The 22,533-nt window shown below is 39.5% G+C and overlaps 1 protein-coding gene across 11 annotated transcripts in view; it reads right to left on the minus strand.

The window, feature by feature from the left end:
- Nucleotides 1-653: 653 nt before the first annotated feature.
- The window catches only part of osbpl6 (oxysterol binding protein-like 6), a 90,468-nt gene continuing 68,588 nt past the window's right edge, over nt 654-22,533 (minus strand). For all 11 annotated transcript variants that reach the window (XM_067443141.1, XM_067443142.1, XM_067443137.1 and 8 more), the window contains 10 exons: nt 21,436-21,523; nt 20,338-20,591; nt 15,431-15,568; nt 9,396-9,459; nt 9,234-9,312; nt 8,977-9,121; nt 8,003-8,147; nt 6,013-6,139; nt 4,810-4,932; nt 654-882 (listed from right to left, as the gene is read on the minus strand). In XM_067443141.1, the coding sequence (XP_067299242.1) occupies nt 774-882; nt 4,810-4,932; nt 6,013-6,139; nt 8,003-8,147; nt 8,977-9,121; nt 9,234-9,312; nt 9,396-9,459; nt 15,431-15,568; nt 20,338-20,591; nt 21,436-21,523 (1,272 nt within the window). In that variant the 3' untranslated portion in view covers nt 654-773. The remainder of the gene's footprint in view (nt 883-4,809; nt 4,933-6,012; nt 6,140-8,002; nt 8,148-8,976; nt 9,122-9,233; nt 9,313-9,395; nt 9,460-15,430; nt 15,569-20,337; nt 20,592-21,435; nt 21,524-22,533) is intronic.

A 22,533-nucleotide genomic window follows, 5' to 3' on the forward strand; every position in this document is an offset into this window, starting at 1 on the left:
AGGGCATTGCCTGGTTTTGCAACCTGTCTGGAAGAAAATCACTTCTTGAATTTGGTTTGGTGCCGCTAGATGTCACACTTCAGCTTTAAATGAAGAGAGCTAATGTCGCAGCTACAGAGATACAGGAGTGTGTGAGGTCTTGCGTACAGGAACTCTCCGAATCTTTGGAAGGATTTGAGAGGTGGGTTATAAAACGGTCCCACATTCAGCACATGATGAACACTGAAGCGCCCCTCTGATGGCTGCCTTTGAACATCACGAGAGACATGTGGACGAAACGGATCGATCACGGCACAGCTTTAACTGCCAAAGCAATTCTGTCCTTTTGGATGTTTACAAAAATACCACTAAAATTGTCTAAATGTAGTTTTGATGAGTTTGTGTATCATATTGCAGAAGAAAGCTGCCATCTACACATGCAGAACGTAACCGAGAGCAAACTCAAACCAAGAGGTTGAGGGAATTTCACTAAAAGCGTAAAACTTTGTTGTTGAGAAGCGACGTCTTAAGGCAAGGACATAACAGGAAGCACAACTGGCTTCATGTGGACAGCTCTCCAGCTCTCACTGTTGCCCTGACAACAGCACTCTCTCTCTCTGTTACTATGGAGAGGGAGAATATGGAGGCGGAGCCTGCCGAAGTGATGTGGAGAGTCTTTTTTTTTCAGACCTTCAGTCCATTTCTGGAGATAAAATCCAAATCTTGAGGGAAGTCCCAGGCTGCTCCTGTTCTGCATAGTAAGCATCTGCAGTCAGCAGTGAAGGCATCTGGATCTACCACAGCTGAGGGTTTTCTAGTTTGAGGAAGCCAGGTTCCTTGCGCAGCTCCCAGTATGTGTTGTTAGATACCCATCTCTCCCTCTGGTTACTGTCCATCACCTTCCTGTTACACAGAGGAAGCACAGGTTAAAAAGAGGAGACATTGGGTCTCATTCACTAACAGTGATGCCAGTAACGCGTTACTCTAAACGAGTAATATAACGCGTTACTATTCCCAAACCAGTAACCAGATTAAAGTAATTCATCCAAGTCACTGTGAGTTCCTATTTAAGTCATTTTTCTTAGTAAAAAATACTAAAATATATTCTTGCGTCTCGGGGAGAGTATTTTTCAGGAAATATTTTTTAATTTCAACTTTAAACGTCAGGAGATACATTGTTAATGTTTCTGTTAAAAATGCACTTCCAATAAAGTGAGCGTTGGCAAAAACGGTTGTCATTTCTATGTTGAGGCGCCGGGGTGGAAACTGCTGAATGTAACTACTAAAGTAACTTGTAATCTTAGTTACTTTAAAATCAAATAATCTGTAATGTAACTAAGTTACTTTTTAAAGGAGTAATCAGTAATCGGATTACTTTTTTAAAGTAGCTGTGGCAACACTGATCACTAAACAACAAATGTGTGCATGAAATGTGCGTACAAACAATTTTAAGAACAATTTTACCAAATATGTCAAAATATTTTTTCTTTTCCTAAATGTACGAAAAAATATAGCAACAACTGAAACCACACATACGCAAAAAAAAAAAACATACTCTGTATGGCTTTATCAATCGTGTTAAGAAGTTACATTTCATCCTAACATGACTATAATTACATTGAAGTATATTGCACTAATTTGTATTATAGAATCCAATATTAAATATATAACGTTATTTATATTATAAAACTATTAAATAATACAATTTAATTTCATCTTAAATGCATTCGATCATATACGATCAAGAGTAAGGAAAGCTGTGTTATCAGGGGCGTAGCCATCTTTTCAGAAGTGAGGGGGACAGAAATGTCGTAATACCATTTTTTTTTTTTTTTTTTTTTGGACCAATATAATTTATCGCATCTCTTGCTTTTAATTGGGCAAGATATCAAATACACTGCTGAACAATAACCAATAATTAATATCTATAATATTATTCTCCTATTCTCCTACCCAGCTAACAATTTTAGGTTATAAGAACGTTTCCCTAACGTTCCCATTAAGTTCTAAAAACGTTTTTGAATGTTCTAGGAACGTTGAAATGTCCAGTTTGTGGAACGTTGTATTAACATTCTCATTAGGTTCTAAGAACGTTAAATAACGTTCTTATAAGGGTGTGGAGTATGATCAATTAAAATACTCCTGCTTTCCCCTTTAATGTACTTGCTTTTGTTTATTGACATCTTATTCTTTCTTAAAAAAAAGCTAAAACCACTTTTATAATTGACATTTATATTTATATTACATTTATATTTAGTACATAATTAGTTTACTAGATTTTTCTTCTGATTGTAAAAAAATAAATATATACACGAAAATAGCATTTAAGTGTCATTAAGTTGTCTCTGGATATACAAATTATGTATCTGAAGTTTGAGAAAAAAGCTGTATGACTAATTTGTAATGACTAATACTTTTGTTAATGTAGTAACGTTTTTAAAACGTTCCACTAACAATGTAAAAATAACGTTTTATGGCTAACGTTTTTAGAACGTTTCTCAATAGCAAATAACGTTGGCACAACGTTCTAATAATGTTACTGCGAGAACGTTTTTTGATAACGTTGAGAGAACTTTCAGAGAACATTAGCCAACGTTCTGAGAACGTTCCCTGTTAGCTGGGTATTTTTTTGTGCCAATTTTATGATTGGTTTATATACTACAAACACTTCTGCATTAAGACTCCATAGATTTTATGCAATGTAAAAAAATATATATATATATATTGATGTAACTCATCTGTTCTCTATGTGAATATATAGTAAAATGTAATTTATTCCTGTGATCAAAGCTGACTTTATCATCATTACTCCAGTCTTCAGTGATCCTTCACTAATCATTCCCATTTGAGGATCTGATGATCAACACACATTTAGGATTATTATCAGTTGTTCTGCTCATGGTGATGCTTAATTTTCTAAACATTTGTGGTAAAATTAAAAAAGAGAGAAATTAATACTTTTATTGATCAGACATGCATTAAATTGATCACAAGTGATATTTTTAATATTACAAATTAGATAATTTATTTAATAAATGCAAATAAATGCTGTCCATTGAACTTTCTATTCATTAAAGAATCCTGAAAAATAACATGTAGGCTATCATGGTTTCCACAACATTTTGGGAACTGTTTTCAACACAGATAATAATCATAAATGTTTCTTGATTATGAAATCCTCATCTGAGAATGATTAGTGAAGTGTGAAGACTGGAGTAATGATGATAAATTCAGCTTTGATCACAGGAATAAATTACTATATATTCACATAGGGAAAAAAGCGGTTTTAATTTGTAAGAATGTTTAAAAATATTACTGTTTAAACTATTTTTGATTACATAATGCAGCCGTGGTGAGCAGAATACTAAACATTAAAAAAAGCTGCATTATTCATATGATACTTTATTGTCAATAAATAGCCTACATTGAGATGACTTGAAAAACACACATAAAGCATATATTGTCGCAATCGTCTGATTGTCGTCGTCACGTTTCATCACTCATAACGATTGTTTTCCTTCAGCTGCAGCTCCAGCGTGACAGGGTATTACGAATCCACTTTTGGACTTTCTGTGAGAGCGCCCTCCTATTAAGATTCGGAAAAAATTACAGGTCATGCATAGATAATTTTTTGTCTCTGAATATAAATCTTGATGTATTCACATTGGTTTCTATGTAAATACACTTGCCCGTGACCTCAAGAAGCGCGCTATCAACCGAGTTTAGAGAAGGGTGTCGTTAGCGTCCCTGTTAACTTGTCCGCCCCCGCACAAGGTAACGCTGGTTCGAATCCCGCTCGGAGTGGGTCGACTAGGATCGGTGAGACCCAGTAAAAGTGCGGGGGACGAAAATACATTTTATTAAAAGTGAGGGGGACACGTCCCCCGCGTCCCCCGCGTAATCTACGCCCATGTGTGTTATAGCTTAAGCTGCGAGGTGGGAGATGGGTTGGGCGGAAAGCCCTTATATGGAGATGGGTTGGCGGAAAGCCCTTATATGGAGATGGGTTGGGTGGAAAGCCCTTATATGGAGATGGCGTGGGCGGAAAGCCCTTATATGGAGATGGGTTGGGCGGAAAGCCCTTATATGGAGATGGGTTGGGCGGAAAGCCCTTATATGGGGATGGGTTGGGTGGAAAGCCCTTATATGGGGATGGGTTGGGTGGAAAGCCCTTATATGGGGATGGGTTGGACGGAAAACCCTTATATGGAGATGGGTTGGGCGGAAAGCCCTTATATGGAGATGGGTTGGGCGGAAAGCCCTTATATGGAGATGGGTTGGGCGGAAAGCCCTTATATGGGGATGGGTTGGGTGGAAAGCCCTTATATGGGGATGGGTTGGACGGAAAACCCTTATATGGAGATGGGTTGGGCGGAAAGTCCTAACATTTAAGACAACTTTGTCAATTATAACATCTGACCTGTATCAAACTGCAATGGTCAGAAAACAGTTGTTAGGAAAATGGTACAAACACAACAAAAGGTTGCAGATGTAATATTCAGTCAGAACACACTTGACACCGCAGGAGTGTGAATTGCCGACACGTCCAGATATTTAGCATGCCAAATATCTTGCGGGTGTCGCAGACTCGTCTGCGATTCTCTCTGATCGCGTCTATGTTCATTCACACTGCGTGATTGTCACTCGCATGAACGAGCAGCGATTTGCCTATGATTTCGGGCATTTGTCGTGATTTCGTAAAACCTCTCGGCGAGTGAAAATCGGTGCTAAAATCGGGCAGTGTGAACTTGGCATTAAACTGGTGAATCCTCATTAAAAACCTGAGATCTCTCTAAAGGACAGGGACTGGAGAGCAGAAGGTGCACTGACTTGAAAAATCGCGGCTGGTATTTGATGTTGTTCTCCTCCAGCCACTTCCTCCTGTTTCTCTGCTGCTCTTCGATTCTTTGCTTCTCAGCTGCTGCCATCTGGACATTTCCTTCCTCCAGATACCTGTGAGACACATTCAACCAGAGCTTCAGCACAGATGATTACTCAGCGTCAACTCTGTTCCACTGGTTTCAAGGAGTGGTGAAAGAGCTGAACTAAGCAAGAAACTCTCTTAGGGAGCAGAACAATACATTTGATACACTTAAAAATAGAGTTGAATTACAAAGTGACATGAAAGACTGAGTATTTCGAGTATTTCTATAACTGATTCCAAGACATGGGGCGTATATTTCCATTTTGAAATTAATCACATAGTGTATGATCACAAGAATGTTAACACTCTATCTATCTATCTATCTATCTATCTATCTATCTATCTATCTATCTATCTATCTATCTATCTATCTATCTATCTATCTATCTATCTATCTATCTATCTATCTATCCATCCATCCATCCATCCATCCATCCATCCATCCATCCATCCATCCATCCATCCATCCATCCATCCATCCATCCATCCATCCATCCATCCATCCATCCATCCATCCATCCATCCATCTAATGAACTTACTAAGATATGATACTAATGAAGATTCCTCTTGATTAATAAAATGCATGGCTTTCACCCGTTGTGGTAATTAGCACATTAATTTACATTATTAGTTAACATAATATGTTATTAAGGAATTAATACATTATGGCATATTTAACTAATAACAATTTAATGATTCCTTAATCTATTAATCAAGAGGAATCTTCATTAGTTGCTGATGCAGTAATCATTAATAAATGGGTTAGTTCACCATTAGTAATACATTAACTCATGATTGTCTGTGCATTAGTTAAGCATTAATTAATGCATATTAGTGCACCCTTATTGTAAAGTGTTACCAGTTTATCTGCATTTGCAGCAAATTCGATTATATCTGTCATTATTTTTGTCCTTGTCCTAGTTTTATTTATTTACTCCAATTTAAGGCCCCAACCCCAGCAAAAACATTCACGGGGAACTCATGGGCCAGATGTGCTGGGTATGCCAGAGCCGAATTTTAGCCCCAGTCCAGCCCTGCAATAGGGCCTTAAGTGTACAATATCAGAGGAGTCACTGAGCTCAGTGTGTGTGTGTGTGTGTGTGTATACCTCTGGTCCGGTCTGAATCGTGCATCTGTCGGGGGCAGCAGCTCCTTCAGCTCAGGGAAAAGCTCATTGAGCTCTACAGCAAACCTGCTGAAGCCGTAGTACAGCTCATAATCTGTGGGCATGGACCCTGCACACACAAACACAACACTCATTTACTGTACATTAGCCCAGGTACATCTCACTCTCAAACATCCTAAGAGCTGTCCTCTGTGTTGTGCTGCAGGGTCATAACTGCAAAAAGCTGAAGAAATGAGAGCATTTAATCTTTGTGAGCATTTCATACTGGCCATTAAACTGTCCTTTATTAAATTACAACAAATTTAAGAGGTGAGTGGTGTTTACCCCTGTACTTTTTTGGCATAGTGTCTAGGTGGTTATTTAATGGCCCAAGTCAAAAACAGCCACCTTTATTTCTTTCACCAGGCAAAAATCATACACTACCGTTCAAAAGTTTGGGGCCAGTCGCTTCTGTTCACCAAGGCTGCGTTTATTTGATCAAAAATATAGTCAACCAGTAATATTGTGGAATATTTTTACAATTTAAAAGAATTGATTTCTATTTTCTATGTGAATATAGTAAAGTGTAATGTATTCCTGTGATCAAAGCTGTATTTATCATCATTACTCCAGTCTTCAGTGTCACATGATCCTTCACTAATCACTCTCATATGAGGATTTTCTGTTTAAAGGGGGGGGGGGGGGGGGGGGGTGAAACACTCCCGTTTCAGTCAATCTCATGTCAATCTTGAGTACCTATAGAGTAGTATTGCATCCTTCATATCTCCGAAAAGTCTTTAGTTTTATTATATTTATAAAAGAAATATAGGCTGTACCGAGTCTTTCCGGAAAAAACGAGCGCCTGGAGGCGTATCGAGTGGGCGTAGGCATCTACATAATATATATATATCTATGATCGCTCCAGTTTGACCTCACCAGACAGAAGTAATAGCGGATGGGAACACTAGATGAGATTCGTCTGATATGAGGTAAATAAATAACATAAATACTGTTGTGTTTCTCACAGAAACCGATCGGTTCGTGTCTTAAGACATCAATGTGTCGTCACGAGCAGCAGGGTTTTGTTGTCTAAGCATGTTTTTTTTTATTCTCATATAATTGTAACCCATTCACATCATTATGACTGGCAGACTGCAACAGTTGAAGTTAAAAATCTTCATTTGTGTTCTACTGAAGAAACAAACACACCTATATGTTGGATGCCCTGGGGGTCAGCAGATAAACATCACATTCTCATTTTTGGGTGAACTATCCCTCTAAAAGATTTTTTCCTTTAGTTAAAAATTTCAGGACTTCAGTCAACCAAGATTTTCTTTGGTAAATTACAGCCGCAGTAACATTATAAATGTCTTTACCGTCACTTTTGATCAATTTAATGCATTCTTCCTAAATAAAACTATTATAACTATTTTTAAACTCTTTTGAACATCTGATTTAAAAAGTGATGAGTTGTAGGTGAATAAACATTGCAACAGATGCTGATGGTTTCATTACTAGACTGCTTGTATCTCTTTTGGCCTGATCAGCTCACATAACTTCACATTACTGAGGGTTCAACTATTTTTAACACTGCAAAAAATGCTTTTCTTACTCAGTATTTTTGTCTTGTTTCTTGCTCTAAAACAAGAAGTATTTACTAGACAAAGCAAAAGCAATTGTCTTGTTTTAGGAACGAATAACTTTAAAATAAGCTTTTAACTTTTTAAAATAAGCAAAATAATCTGCCAATGGGGTAAACTAAATAATCTAAATTCAAACAGAAAACAAGATTATTTTGTTTACCCGATTGGCAGATTATTTATCTTATTTTAATCAAAAACTCTTTTAATTTTGAGTGATTTTTACTAGAAACAAGACAAAAGTTTCAAACATTTTTTCCCCATATTTTTATACTTTTTATATTCTGACAGTCCATTTTTATAGCAGCAGGCACAGGGTGAGTGTTAATTTTGTACCCTGGGAGTGTGTGTACCTGGTCTCCAGATGCATTTAGCTGAAGGTGGGACTCCACAGTAGAGACCCTCATGCCATTTCCCAAACAGTCTGTGAATGACTTTCCCCTCCTGGTCCATCACAGATCCCTGCACCTCATTCACATTCGAGCTCCAGTAGTTTCCCTGGACACAAACACACACACACACACACACACACACACACACACACTGATTAGGGTTGGGAATATGTAGACGTTTGGATTCTGAGTCATGAATGATGATTTTCTGTTATAAATATAGGCTGAATCTAGCCTAGAAATCTAGACGCACCCTAGCGGCAGCAAATCTAATCTGCCCAGCTCAATTGGCAGCTCAATCCGAGGGGCGGATAAACGGTTGTCTTTCAAACTCCCTCTGCACGCGATAGGATAGCGCTACAACCAACCAGAGCAACGAAGGTGAAGCGGAGCTCGTTGACAGATAAAACATTCGCCGTATCCGGTCGGCTAAACTCTGAACACATCTTCCCTTTTTAAGAATGACTTCAGTGCCGTTCTTTGTTCTTTTCTCAGAGAAAAGCTTGACTTCATGTCTTCCAGAGTTGCGGTCAAAGCTGATTCGAAAGACCGCCGTTCGCCAGTTTCTGTGTTTACTAGAAGCACGCAAATGCAACTCGGCCGTCTTCATTATGTTAAGCCCCGCCCACCGACTCTATACACGATGTGATTGGGCCGACCAGAGTTTGCTGTTTACAGCTCAGAAGGGTATTCAGAGTTGCTAGACGACACTCGCGGCAGATTAGATTTGCTGCCGCTAGGGTGCGTCTAGATTTCTAGGCTAGGATAGAAGGACATAGTGCATTGAATCAACAGCAGGGTGAGTAAAAGATGGCTTTAATTTCATTTCAGGGTGAATTATCCCTTTAAGACTTATTGGGGCCGTCTGAGTGTTTGCTGAGGCCTCGTAGTTGAAGACCCATGTGTGTGATATATGATGTGCAGACGTCATGTACCTTGATAAAGGTGAGCTTGCAGATGCAGATAGTGTTGCGCGTGCTTTTGATCGTGACCTCGCCATAATGCTCGATCCACCGCCTCCCGCTCAGGATGTTGTGGACGCACGTCGTCACCTTGTTCCACTCATAGTGATCACCGTAACTATCAGCACACACGAAAACATGCGGTCAGTTACAGGAGCCAAACGGGGCTGGAAAACGAGGAGACAGAAAGACTGATAGAGGCGATGCAAGATGGAGAGAAACAGACGTACCCGGGTAGCATGACATTCACTGTTCCGATGGGAAGAATCTCCATAGACTTCCCCCAAAACTTATTCTTCCATCTGACATCTGAAGCACAAACACACACACACACTTGAGCGAGATAATAAAAGCCGTTGAGAGCAGAACCACAGGCGTGGTCTCAGTCTTACCCTGCCAGAAGGTGAAGTTCTGTGACTCACAGTGACAGGCGGAGATGGGCGGATGGTGGCTCACCTGAACAAGGAGGGAAAACTTTATTAAAGGTGCACTATGTTAGTCATTCCCAAACTGTGGTCCGCGGACCACTAGTGGTCCATGAGGGTACTGCAGGTGGTCCGTGGAAAGGCAAAATAAAATAAAATAATATTTTTTTACCTTCATTTTACCAGGAAATTCCCATAAAAAATAAAAAGTGAAAAGAATATGTAGGCCTATATTGATATAACATTTGTATTAAATTGTCAAGTTATTGTGCGATTACTAAAATAGCCTAGTGGCGCTCGGCCGTGACGTTCAAGTTCAGTGCCGTTATGGATTGGTGGATAGCAACGGGTTCTCTGAAGAGAAAAGAGACAGAGGCAAAAGTTACAAAAAAATGAAGAGATTGACAGTGAGTCGGATGCATCTATGAGCCAGATTCATCATAAAAAAACAAAGAAAAGGAGGGTGAAGAGAAAATACTGCGAAAGCTATTTAGCTTTAGGGCGCTTGAGTAAATAAATAAATTAAATATGTGGCAGCCGTTGTGTGAAGTAAACTTTCCTTTAACAAGCCTGTTGTACTGATGGGATGACTAGTTATAGTTTTAGTGCTAGTAAGCCTATTTAGAGGTGCGGATTAATTCAGGCAGGCAAGACTGTGTGTAGACATATTTTATTGTGTTATGAGGTGGTCCGCAAAATTTTTTGAGTACAAATAGTGGTCCACACACACAAAAAGTTTGAAAACCCCTGCACTATGTCATATTTTTGCAGTTAATATCCAAAAACCGCTAGGCTAGTGTTATATATTTTGTTCAGTTGAGTTCTTACAACCCCAAATCAAAAAAAGTTGGGACAGTTTGGAAAACGCAAATAAAAAAAGAAAGTAGTGATTTCTAAATTTACTTTGACTTGTATTTCATTGCAGACAATATGAACACAAAATATTTCATGTTTTGTCTGGTCAACTTCATGTCATTTGTAAATATGCATCCTTTCCTGTCATTCAGACCTGCAACACATTTCAAAAAAAGTTGGGACAGGAGCAATTTAGGGCTAGTTATGAGGTAAAAGGGTTCAATAATGATGTGATTTGAAACAGGTGATGTCAACAGGTGATTGAAATTATGATTTGGTACAAAAGCAGCATCCAAGAAAGATCTAATCCTTTAGGAGCAAAGATGGGCCGAGGATCGCCAGTTTGCCAACAAATACGTGAGAAAATTATTAAAATGTTTAAAAACAATGTTCCTCAAAGAAAGATTGGAAGAGATTTGGATATTTCACATTCAACAGTGCATAACATAATTACAAGATTCAAGGAATCTGGAGGAATTTCAGTGCGTAAAGGACAAGGCCGCAAGCCTAAGCTGAACAACCGTGATCTCCGATCCCTCAGGCGGCACTGCATCAAGAATCGTCATTCATCTAGAAGCGATATCACCACATGGGCACAGGACTACTTTGGCAAACCTTTGTCAAGTACCACAATACGTAGTTACATCCACAAATGCCAGTTAAAACTGTACTGTGCCAAAAGGAAGCCTTATGTTAACAGTGTCCAGAAGCGCCGTCGACTTCTCTGGGCTCGGAGGCATCTGGGATGGACCATCACACAGTGGAAATGTGTACTGTGGTCAGATGAATCAGTATTTCAGGTATTTTTAGGGAGGAATGGACGCCGTGTGCTCCGGACCAAAGAAGAAAAGGATCATCCAGACTGTTACCAGCAACAAGTCCAAAAGCCAGGGTCTGTCATGGTATGGGGTTGTGTCAGTGCCCTTGGCAAAGGTAACCCTCACTTCTGTGAAGGCACCATTAATGCTGAAAAGTACATAGAGATTTTGGATTAGAATATGCTGCCTTCAAGAAGATATCTTTTCCAGGGACGTCCATGCATATTTCAACAAGACAATGCAAAATCACATTCTGCACACATTACAAAGTCCTGGCTGCGGAGGAAGAGGGTACGGGTACTTGACTGGCCCGCCTGCAGTCCCGACCTGTCTCCAATAGAGAATGTGTGGGAAGACCCCGTACTGTTGCCCACCTTAAGACTTGTTTGCAGGAAGAATGGGAAAAAATTACACCTGAAACACTTCATCACTTGGTGTCTTCAGTCCCTAAACGTCTTTTAAGTGTTGTGAAAAGGAATGGCAACATTACAAAGTGGTAAATGCTTTACTGTCCCAACTTTTTTTGAAATGTGTTGCAGGTCTGAATGACAGGAAAGGATGCATATTTACAAATGACATGAAGTTGACCAGACAAAACATTTAGTAACAAAATATTTTGTGTTCATATTGTCTGCAATGAAATACAAGTCAAAGTAATTTTAGAAATCAGTTCTTTTTTATTTTATTTGCACATTCCATACTGTCCCAACTTTTTCTGATTTGGGGTTGCACAATATCCCAAATGTTTACAACTATTTGTAAATCTTGAGTAAATTGCCATTATAACCAATGAACCGGGACGTCTGAGAGAGTCGCCTGTCAATGGTGTCATATCTGCGCTACTCTCGGTTTCCGGTTTTATTCTGAAGCGCTTTACTCTTAGCAGCGTGAACAAGAGTGACAGCAGCCGCTGAGTAACGCCATAACAACAACACACTTTAATGTGTCACATATGATAAACAGAGCTGCGTTACCTCACACTCATGACCAGAGAAGCGGAAATGGCGCCAGTGACTGTTATGACTGTGTCCCGTCATAATAAAAGTCCCGTTGCTCGCAAGGCGTGTTTGGGTAACAATCACAATAGTGGACTTGCTGAGCTCCTCAACACTCGCTCCTGCTCTGCTGCATACTACAGTAACGTTACTAACCGCATCCATGATTTCTGCTAAATCTTTTCCACCGGCTGTGAGGTGAAGACCAAATGTCCCAAGATTCTGCGCTCAAATTTGGCGTCATCAAACTACACCTTTGTTTTGAATAGGTGACCTCTAGCGGATGAAAATTTACATAGTGTAGTTTTAATGAAGCACATGAATTAGCATAAATTAATTTAGAGAAATTAATAATAACTGTATCTGCACTTCTTGCATGAAATACTAGAGCTTGTACATCAGCGAAAGATAGCTATAGCTTCAGTGCCTATAAAAGAAGCGGGCTTTACAAACTTTCTGTGTAATTATTCGCATTTGTTTTTCATGAGGCTTCGCAACTTTTCCTACTTCAGTACTAAAGTGTCACTTTGATTATTCTTGATTATTTCCCATTAGAGATTTTATAATATCTAAATATAAATTTAAAAGGAAAACGTGAAGGAAAAACCAAAACTATAAGTGCTCCTCTGCCACCATCTACTGGTTATAATGGAAAGTCCTATCTTTTTTTATTTTTAAATAAAAGCATTTGTTTGCCACGTGTAAGTTGTCCTAGATCTTGAAACTTTTAGTTTTAAAAATGGGGATTCATGTGACTCCTGTTGTTAAATTAACGTCTGCTCATTAAAGGTGCACTATGTAGTATTTTTGCAGTAAAATATCCAAAAACCACTAGGCCAGTGTTATATATTTTGTTCAGTTGAGTACCTACAATATCCCAGAAGTTTCCAACTATTTGTAAATTGTGAGAAAATTGCTATTTTAACTCAGGACCGGGACGTTTTAACATTGCATTTGAGGGAGTCGCCTGTCAATTGCGTCATATCTGCGTTACCCTCGGTTTCGGCTTTTATTTCGCAGGAGCGCTTTACTCTTAGCAGTGTGAACAACTGAACGCACGGAGTAAAGTCATAACATCGTTTTGAACACACTTAAATGTATCTAATATGATAAACAGAGCTGCATTACCTCATAATCATAACCGGAAGAGCGGATCTGTGCAGGCGCCCAGCGAATGAGTCCCGTCCCGTCATAATAAAAGTCCCAGGTATATCCACGGGGCGGGTATTTGTTTAACAATCGCTCCAGCAGCTGTGCTCAGGTCCATAACACTCGGTCCTGCTCTGCTTTAGACTACAGTAATGTTAATAACCGCATGCATGAACGTGATTTCTGCCCGAGTCCTATTTTTCACCGGCTGTGATGAGAAGACCACATCTCCCAAGATGCTGCGCTCACACTTTGCGTCATCAAACTACGATTTGTTTTGAATAGGCGACCTCCAGTGGACGGAAAGTTACATAGTGCACCTTTAACACAACGTTGCGTGTGTCGTGGTGCTTTCGTGGACACTCGTTGGAGATTCATATTTTGTAAATAAAGTGGTAAATTATGTTTTTTTGTGCAATCAAAGCAATCACATCCCTTCATAAAATTGAGGTTGAACCACAGGAGTCACATGGATTATTTTAACGATGTCTTTACTAACTTTCTGGGGCTTGAAAGTAGTTTCGTAGACTGTCAGTAGCCACGTTTACATGCACACTTTTTTGTCATTCCAATTAAAATAATTCAGATTGAAAGATTTAGTGGACTTTTTACATGAGCCGTTATCTAAACCGATCTGGGGTTGACATGTGCTGACTTTCAATCGCGATCATCACAGCAGTTTGTCTGCCGACGCCGTCCTCTCCAGCAGCTGAATGTGTTCACGGATGCCATAGCAACTCTCAACGGCCACCAGGACTTATACGGTCTTATAAAAGCGATTTATTTATTGAAAAGTGTAATCTTCTCAGAAAAAAAAATTCTTCTTTCAGGCGCAGTTGGCCTGGGACAAAAGCTGTCAAGATGAGAGGATGTAGCCGGGCTATGTCTGTGTCATTATGCCAACATTATCTTCATAACTTCTAAAGAAATAAGTTTACCCCTCAGAAAAATTAACTTTCCTCTCAACATTATAGCCTGCGTGTGAGCGTGGCGCGCGGTCAGTGGTGAAGTCGTGCGCTGTATCACGTCAAATAAGGACCTAAATGAAAAGTAATCGAGTCAGGTCGTTTACATGGTTACATTTTTCGTTAGATCGGTTCATGAAAAGGTTTATCCCACCCCTCTCAAAACCGATTACATTTTCATTCGGTTTGGGCATTTTTATTCTGATTGAGGTGTTAATATGGAGCATTTTCATTCAGATTGGACTTTTAAACTGATTACAGTGCTCCATGTAAACGCACCTAGTGGGACTGAGAGCTCTCGGATTTAATCAGAAACATCTTCATTTGTGTCTGAAGATGAACGAAGGCGTTACGGGTTTGGAACGACATAAGGGAGAGGAATTAATGACAGGATTTTCTTTTTTGGGTGAACTATCCCTTTAACAAAAACATTTATTTTAAGATACTGATACTTAAGTGAAACCAAATTCATTACAAATCTTAAGGTATAAAAAGTGGCCACAAAAATGTTCCTCTGGTATCGATGCTTTCCTTAGTAAAAGTCAGAAGTAGAACTGAATGTAATTATTCAGCTGATTCAGTCTGAAAACAACAATGGTCTGAATGGTAAAACGAAGGGCTGTTGGGGGATCGCTTTCATTCTCTCATATCACCAGACTCCAGTGGAGGGAGACACATGTCGGTCAGTTTATATCTGTGTGTGTGTGTGTGGATGTGTGATAATTACACTACTATGTGAGCCTGTGCATGTGTTTCCTCTATTAATATACTGCATTATGCCTGACACACACAGGCAGTGTAAAAGTTCAGTGCTGACAAAGACCCTTTTCAAGTCACGCAGGAAGAACCTTCGGCAGAGGACTATTGATGGCCTTGCTATCAGCAAACACACACACACACACACACACACACACACACACACACACACACACACACACACACACACACACACACACACACACACACACACACACACACACACACACACTTAAAGTGGTGCAGTGCTACAGTGAAGGACAGGAACTCACCTGGAACAGGTACTGCAGCTAGTGTGTGTGTGTGTGTGTGTGTGTGTGTGTGTGTGTTTGTGTGTGTGTGTGTGTGAGAGAAAGAGAGCGAGAGAGAGAAAGAGAGAGAGCGAGAGAGAGAGCGAGAGCGAGAGAGAGAGAGAGAGAGAGAGAGAGAGAGATGTGTGATGAACATTTTTATTTTATTTGTACCTGTTCAGAAAAGAAGCAGAAGCCTTTGTCTTCACGGATACATTCATATGTTTCCCCTAGAAGAGGGTTAAAGGGTTTGCTGCCCGCTCTATAATAGGTGGATGAATATCCTGAAACTGCAAACGCTGCAACCATTGCCTGCACACACAAACAAAGCAAACTGTCAATACGCTCATTACTCCTGAAACCATGGAGTACAGATAGACTGTGTGCTCTTTATACTGAGTGAGCAGTGCTTACAGACACAAGATAATCAAGTAAATGTGCCTCAGAGAGCATTACAAACACACAAACACACATGGTCTCGGGCCATACCTGAAGGGGTTAATATCATAAATTATGTCAAGAACGTGTCCGGTCATGCTCTCCAAATGAGAAGAACAAAAATAAGGAATAAGAAACATGACCATCCTTTTCAACTCAAAACCAAAAGAAAACACAAATATAAATAAAATATTTTTTAAAATCTAATAATTTTCTAGGGACCTTTTTGCATTTTTGGTGCATTGTGACCTTATTTCGAGGAATAATAATAATTATGAATTATTATTAAATCATATTAAAAAATTTTTAGGTACTCATATTATTTACTCAAAAGTAAAAACCCCATTCTTATCGCTTTTTTATTTTGTTTGTTTCTCATTCTCTGATTTTCATTACTTTTTCCTTACTGGGATACATTTTTACTGTAATAATTAATTGTTTTTAATCAGCATAAACAGCAATGCTACAATGATGTATAAGTACTTTGCAATTAAAATAAGATTTATTACTACTACTACTACTAATAATAATTTTCATACACTATATTGCCGAAATTTTTGGGACGCCTGCCTTTACATGCACATTAACTTTAATGATATCCCAATTCTTAATCCGTAGGGTTTAATATGGAGTCGGCCCACCCTTTGCAGCTTTAACAGCTTCAGCTCTTCTGGAACGGGTTTTCCTCAAGGTTTAGGAGTGTGTTAAAGGGAATTTAAGACCATTCTTCTAGAAGCTCATTTGTGAGGTCAGGCACTGATGTTGGACGAGAAGGTCTGGCTCTCAGTCTCCGCTCTAATTCATCCCAAAGGTGATCTATGGGGTTGAGCTCAGGACTCTGTGCAGGCCAGTCAAGTTCCTCCACCCCAAACTCACTCATCCATGTCTTTATGGACCGACGCTTTGTGCACTGGTGTGCAGTCATGTTGGAACAGGAAGGGGCCATCCCCAAACTGTTCCTACAAATATGGGAGCATGAAATTGTCCAAAATGTCTTTGTACGCTGAAGCATTAAGAGTTTCACTGGAACTAAGGGGCCAAGCCCAACCCCTGAAAAACAACTCCATCCCATAAACCCCCCCCCCCCCTCCACCAAACTTTACACTTGGCATAATGCAGTCAGGCAAGTCCCGTTTTCCTGGCAACCGCCAAACCCAGACTCATTCATGGGATTGCCAGACAGAGAAGTGTGATTGGTCGCTCAGAGAACACGTCTCCTCTAGAGTCCAGTGGCGGCTGATTTTCTCCACTGCATCCCACGCTTTGCATTGCTCTTGGTGATGTAAGGCTTGGATGAGCTGCTCCGTCATGGAAACCCAATCCATGAAGCTCTCTACACACTGATCTTAAGCTCATCTGAAGGCCACACGAAGTTTGGAGGTCTGTAGTTATTGAAAGCTGGTGACTTCTGCACACTGTGTGCCTTAGCATGTACTGACCCCGCTCTGTGATTTTACACACTTTGAGGATGAGCTAATGTTGTTCTAAGTTGCTTCCACTTTATTATAATCCCACTAACAGTTGAGCGTGGAATATTTAGTAGTGAGGAAATGTCAGGAATGGCCTTATTGCACAGGGGTCAGCCTATCACTGCCCCACGCTTGAGTTCACTGAGCTCCTGAGAGCGACCCATTCTTTCACTAATGTGTGTGGAAGCGTCTGCAGGCCTAGTGCTTGATTTATACACCTGTGGCCATGAAGTGATTGAACACCTGAACTCAGTGCTTTAGTGGGGTGTCCCAATACTTTTGGCAATATAGTGTATCTATATATATTGGCATAGTATATACAGTATATATATATATATATGTATGTTATATATGTATGTCAATATACAATATATGTATATTGACAGTAAAGAACGTGGGGGATTGGTAAGGGTCATTAAAATAATGTCACAAAACACTAACAATAGGCTTCATCATCTTTATTAAAAATATAATTTCTTCTTATGATTTGGGGGTGAAACATCACCTGACACGTTCTTGACAGGTTTCATGAGATTGGCTCAGTAAATGCGCAGCAGTACGTCTGAGAGAGTCAGCAGCCGCCTACACTGCAGCATCATTACTACGGTATCAGTAGCGGAGCTGCGGAGAGGAGAGTGTGTCAGCGTGTGCGTCAGCAGTGTTGACACTAAAACTAGGCTACATTTAAGGAACTTAATGAGGCCAGAGGTAAATTCCCACCTCCCTCTCCACAAGGGACATGTGTTCCTGCTTTAGGCCCTGTTCGCCCTTCCACAAACCACTTCACTTCCCGTTACATCACTATGCTTGCAGGTAAGTGTGTGAACATTAGTGTATGTGTGAAGGGGGTCGCACACCGGACGCGGAGCTCGGCGGCGCTTGGCGGCGCGCCACGTCTTTAAAATTCGAACACATTGTTTTCAATGAGTGTACGCACACCGGTGGCGGCATTTGGCGCCTGTCCGCGGCGACTCAGGAAGTTGTTCTAAATCCTGCCGCGCCACAGAGCGCCATTTCAAGGCTTTATATTAAAAGTATATTATCCTTAAGGTATACTGATTTCAACCTTTGCTACAAGACACATTTGTTTTACATTCTGAGTTCAACAGCTTGAATAAAGTCTAAACATATTTTGGGGAAATGTATAATAAACGTAGCCTTTTAAAATGTGCGCGTCTGGTGTGCGATACCAGAGACGCTGCGCGGCGCGCCGCCGAGCTCCGCGTCCGGTGTGCGACCCCCTTGAGTCTCTCCTCGGACACCTTTCCCTACTGGGGAAAAAAAAATCTAAAGCTGATTATTTATGTTATTACGGTTGACCACCTGGACTACTGACTGGTGAACCTGACTTTGACCTGATAGACCGTTGTGGTCCAGCTTGTTACAGTGGACACACTACCTTCAACAAGCGACACAAACGCTCGTTGGGGGATGCTGAAGATTCATTAGCTCTCCAAGAGTGATTGCTCATATTCTGTCATTGTTTACTCACCCTCATTTCATTCCACGTCCATAAGACTTTCGTTCATCTTCAAAACACAAATTAAGATATTTTGGTAACACCAAACATCCAACAATAAGATTCGATTCGTAAAGATGAGCTAATGAAAAATACTTCTGAAAGCATTTATTAATCTTAATGAATGTCAATTTCATCATTTACGAATACATTACTAAAGTCAAAAGATGTATCTGTTAATGTATTGACTTAACACTGAACTAACAATGAACATTTTGATTATTAACTAATGTTAACAAAGATTAATAAACGCAGTTCATTGTTAGTTAACGCATGAACTAATGTTAATGAATGATTTCTTATTGTAGAGTGTTACTGATATTTTTAATGAAACCTGAGAGATTTCTGTCATTTCATCAAATGTCTATGTAATCATAACTTTGCATCAAACATTTTATAAAGACATCGTAAAAGTAATCCCCACGGGTGAAGTACGTTTGAGCTTCTGTTTACCATACAGTTTACATACACCTCGCAGAATCTGTGAAAATGTTAATAATTGTAATAAAATAAGATGTATCATACTGTCACAACTATTACAAAAGGTTCACACATTCACTGGTGCTCCAGTAGGAAACACGATGCATTAAGAGCCGGGGGTGAAAAAAGGTAAATTGTATTTAATTTGTCTTCCGGGGAACATGTAAGTATCTTCTGTCGCATCTGAAGACCAGTACAAGTAAAAAAATATATTTAAAAGTTTTCACGCCCGGCTCTTAATGCGTTGTTTTTCCTTCTGGAGCATCAGTGATTGTGTGAACCTTTTGTAATAGTTGTGTTTGAGTCCCTCGACCGTCCTCAGATCTCAGAGTCACACAGTCACTGCTGAAAAGGGTTCAGATATGCAGAAGATGCTGGAGAACTGAAGCTTTTTCTGAAGAACGGGGGGCAGTTTCACTGATCAGGACAAACAAGGGACTCAAGAACAACCATCACAAAACACACATGTTTTCCTCATGGGGACCTAAAAATGTCCCCACAAGGACAAGGATTTCGGATATTGCCATCTTTGTGCGGACATTTTGTCCCCATAACGTAGGGATTACCAGGTCGCATGCACACGCACACACACACACACACACACACACACACACACACACACACACACACACACACACACAGCTGTTGATCATCAGGGAACGACACAGTGTTAAGAGTCAAGGGTTCAAAAACTTTTGAACAGTTTCATTTGAATTAATTCAGCTGATTTTTTGTCTTGTAGACTATATGTAAACATAATATATGTAAAATATCTTATTCAGGACAGCAATGAATAAAAATAACACATTTCGTGTGATCCTTATTTTGTTAAAATATTTTAAAAAAATGACAGATTCTGCAAGGTGTGTGTAAACTTTTGAGCACGACTATAAATACTCTGTGTGTTAACTAATGCGAATAAAAGCCTAAATGAAAACTGTTCTTCATATAAAGTGATCGTGTCTCTTTAAACCGCTCATGGATTACAATGCCTTTATGTACTTTTTGAAGGATCAAAGATTTGGTTACATGGAGGGACAGAAACATCTCAGGTTTCATTAAAGGCACCTTCATTTGTTTCGAAGATGAACGGGTTAGGAATGACATCAAGGTGAGTAGTTGATGGCAGAATATTTATTTTAGGGTGAACTATCCCTTTAAGAGCTGGAGCGTACCATGCGTTCATAGGGGTCGTCGGTTTGAGCGGCTTTGTCCAGCAGCTCGGTGTACTCCAGCTCCTCACACATGTGCTGCAGTGTGTTCAGCGGCTCGTTCAGCTCCACCGGCATGGACACCTTCGACAGGTCTTTCCCAATGTTGTTCTTTAGGATGTTCCACAGGTTGATGTTGGAGGTGTCAGGAGCGGGAGCAGGGAGACACGAACGCCTGCCGTTTCGGAACGCACCGCTGGACAGATCTCCATTAGGCACTGAGGGAGAAACACAAGCTTACTCATGGGAGACACCAGGGATGGACGACACACAAGGGTTATCTCCAATCAGGGTTATTACAGAGTTATTAGTATATAGAACTAAAAGTATAAACAAATTAGTAAATAACCATTTATAATATATATATATATATACTGTCAAATTAAGTCACGATTAAATCACTAAAAAATAAAAGTCTGTTTACACATAATACAGTATATGTGTGTATAATTATTACGTTTATATAAATACACGCACACACACGCATGTATATACTTACGTTTTTTTATATCTATATATATATAATATTAGTTATAAATAAATATTATTTTAATGAAAATTAATATAAAACTGTACAATATATCTACAAACTGATTACAATATATTAACAGTGATATTGTGGTCAATACAAAATATTCTCTTATGCTCATCAAAATATAATTAATTTTATTTAAAATAATATAAAAATAATAAACACAATAGAATACAAATATGTCCAAGAAAAATCTTTTAATAAATTAGATTTTTAAATATTTAATTTTGGAGTGAAATATGACTTCAGCGTGCTCTTGACATTAAAGGGGTTAATATCGTGTGATATTAACCCCTTTATTTTTTATATTTACCATACAGTAGTAATGTACAGTACAGCAATATATTTGTAAGAGCAGTTATCTTTCAGTTCATGTGTGTGTGAGTGTATCTGTGTGAGTGAGTGGGTGTGTGTGTCTGTGTGTGTGCGTGCGTGTTTGTGTGTGTGTGTGTGCAAAGGTCATGTCCCATCAGGACGGCGTCCTGCTCTTATGAACAGAACAGAGCAAGGAGGAGGGAGACTGATCTTACTCAGTCTGGAAACGTTATCTGTGACGCTGGCGTTGTCCTCTGAAATATTATCACTCACATCGCTGACGTAAGACTCGTCATCAGAGGCCTGAGAGAGAGAGAGAGAGAGAGAGAGAGAGAGAGAGAGAGAGAGAGAGAGAGAGAGAGAGAGAGAGAGAGAGAGAGAGAGAGAGAGAGAGAGAGAGAGAGAGAGAGAGAGAGAGAGAGAGAGAGAGAGAGAGAGAGAGAGAGAGAGAGAGAGAGAGAGAGAGAGAGAGAGACAGGAGGTGATGTTACTCACTGTCTTTCATTTTGCGCAGTGCTGGCTAACTGTAAAGTGTGTGTGTGTGTGTGTGTGTGTGTGTAATGACCTACTGCAGTGCAGTGTGTAAATATACAAATAAACACTTCAACACGCTCCCGCAGATGACACAAACAGATGATAAATCCCAAACATAACTGATAAATGCAATGAGGTGTAAAACATCCAGTCATACTTATAAATAATAATAATAATATGCTCACACCGGCTCTGCCCACATCGCAAGCGGGACCCGGCGCCTAAGTGACTCCTCAGGATACTTGCCATAGTCACATATGATATGAAATGCTCTGGCTTTATATATTCGAAATCACACATCATTCACACTCTACCGCTGTCGACCATCAGAGCATGTGAGTGTGATCACACTAACGATAATTGGCTGGGCCAGGAGAAACTGTGCATCTCTTTAGTTTCATACAGATTACATTGCCGGAGAATATTTGTTTGAAATGTGAATATGTTTCATGTTTGCGTGATAAGTATTTGCTGAGTTTCAGTTCATTATTCAGACGTATTTCAGAAAGATTCTTACAGAGTCAGCTGACAGACATGTATAGTTTATAATGATGTCTTGCACTTATCTATATGGCCAAAAATGATGGAGTATTTTAATTTTTTTCTGCTGTCATGAGGAAAAAATCAGAACACGTCCGTTAAAGAAAATGTAGCCTATTTAGTTTCATATTTATGTTTAAATATTAGCCTTTAATATTAATGTTTTTTATCTATGTTGTTGATTATGAAAAGTGAACAGCATGAGTAAGCTAGGACACATCATAAGATGCACAATATAT

This window comes from Pseudorasbora parva, chromosome 5 (genome assembly GCF_024679245.1).
Source record: "Pseudorasbora parva isolate DD20220531a chromosome 5, ASM2467924v1, whole genome shotgun sequence".
NCBI lineage: Eukaryota > Metazoa > Chordata > Actinopteri > Cypriniformes > Gobionidae > Pseudorasbora > Pseudorasbora parva.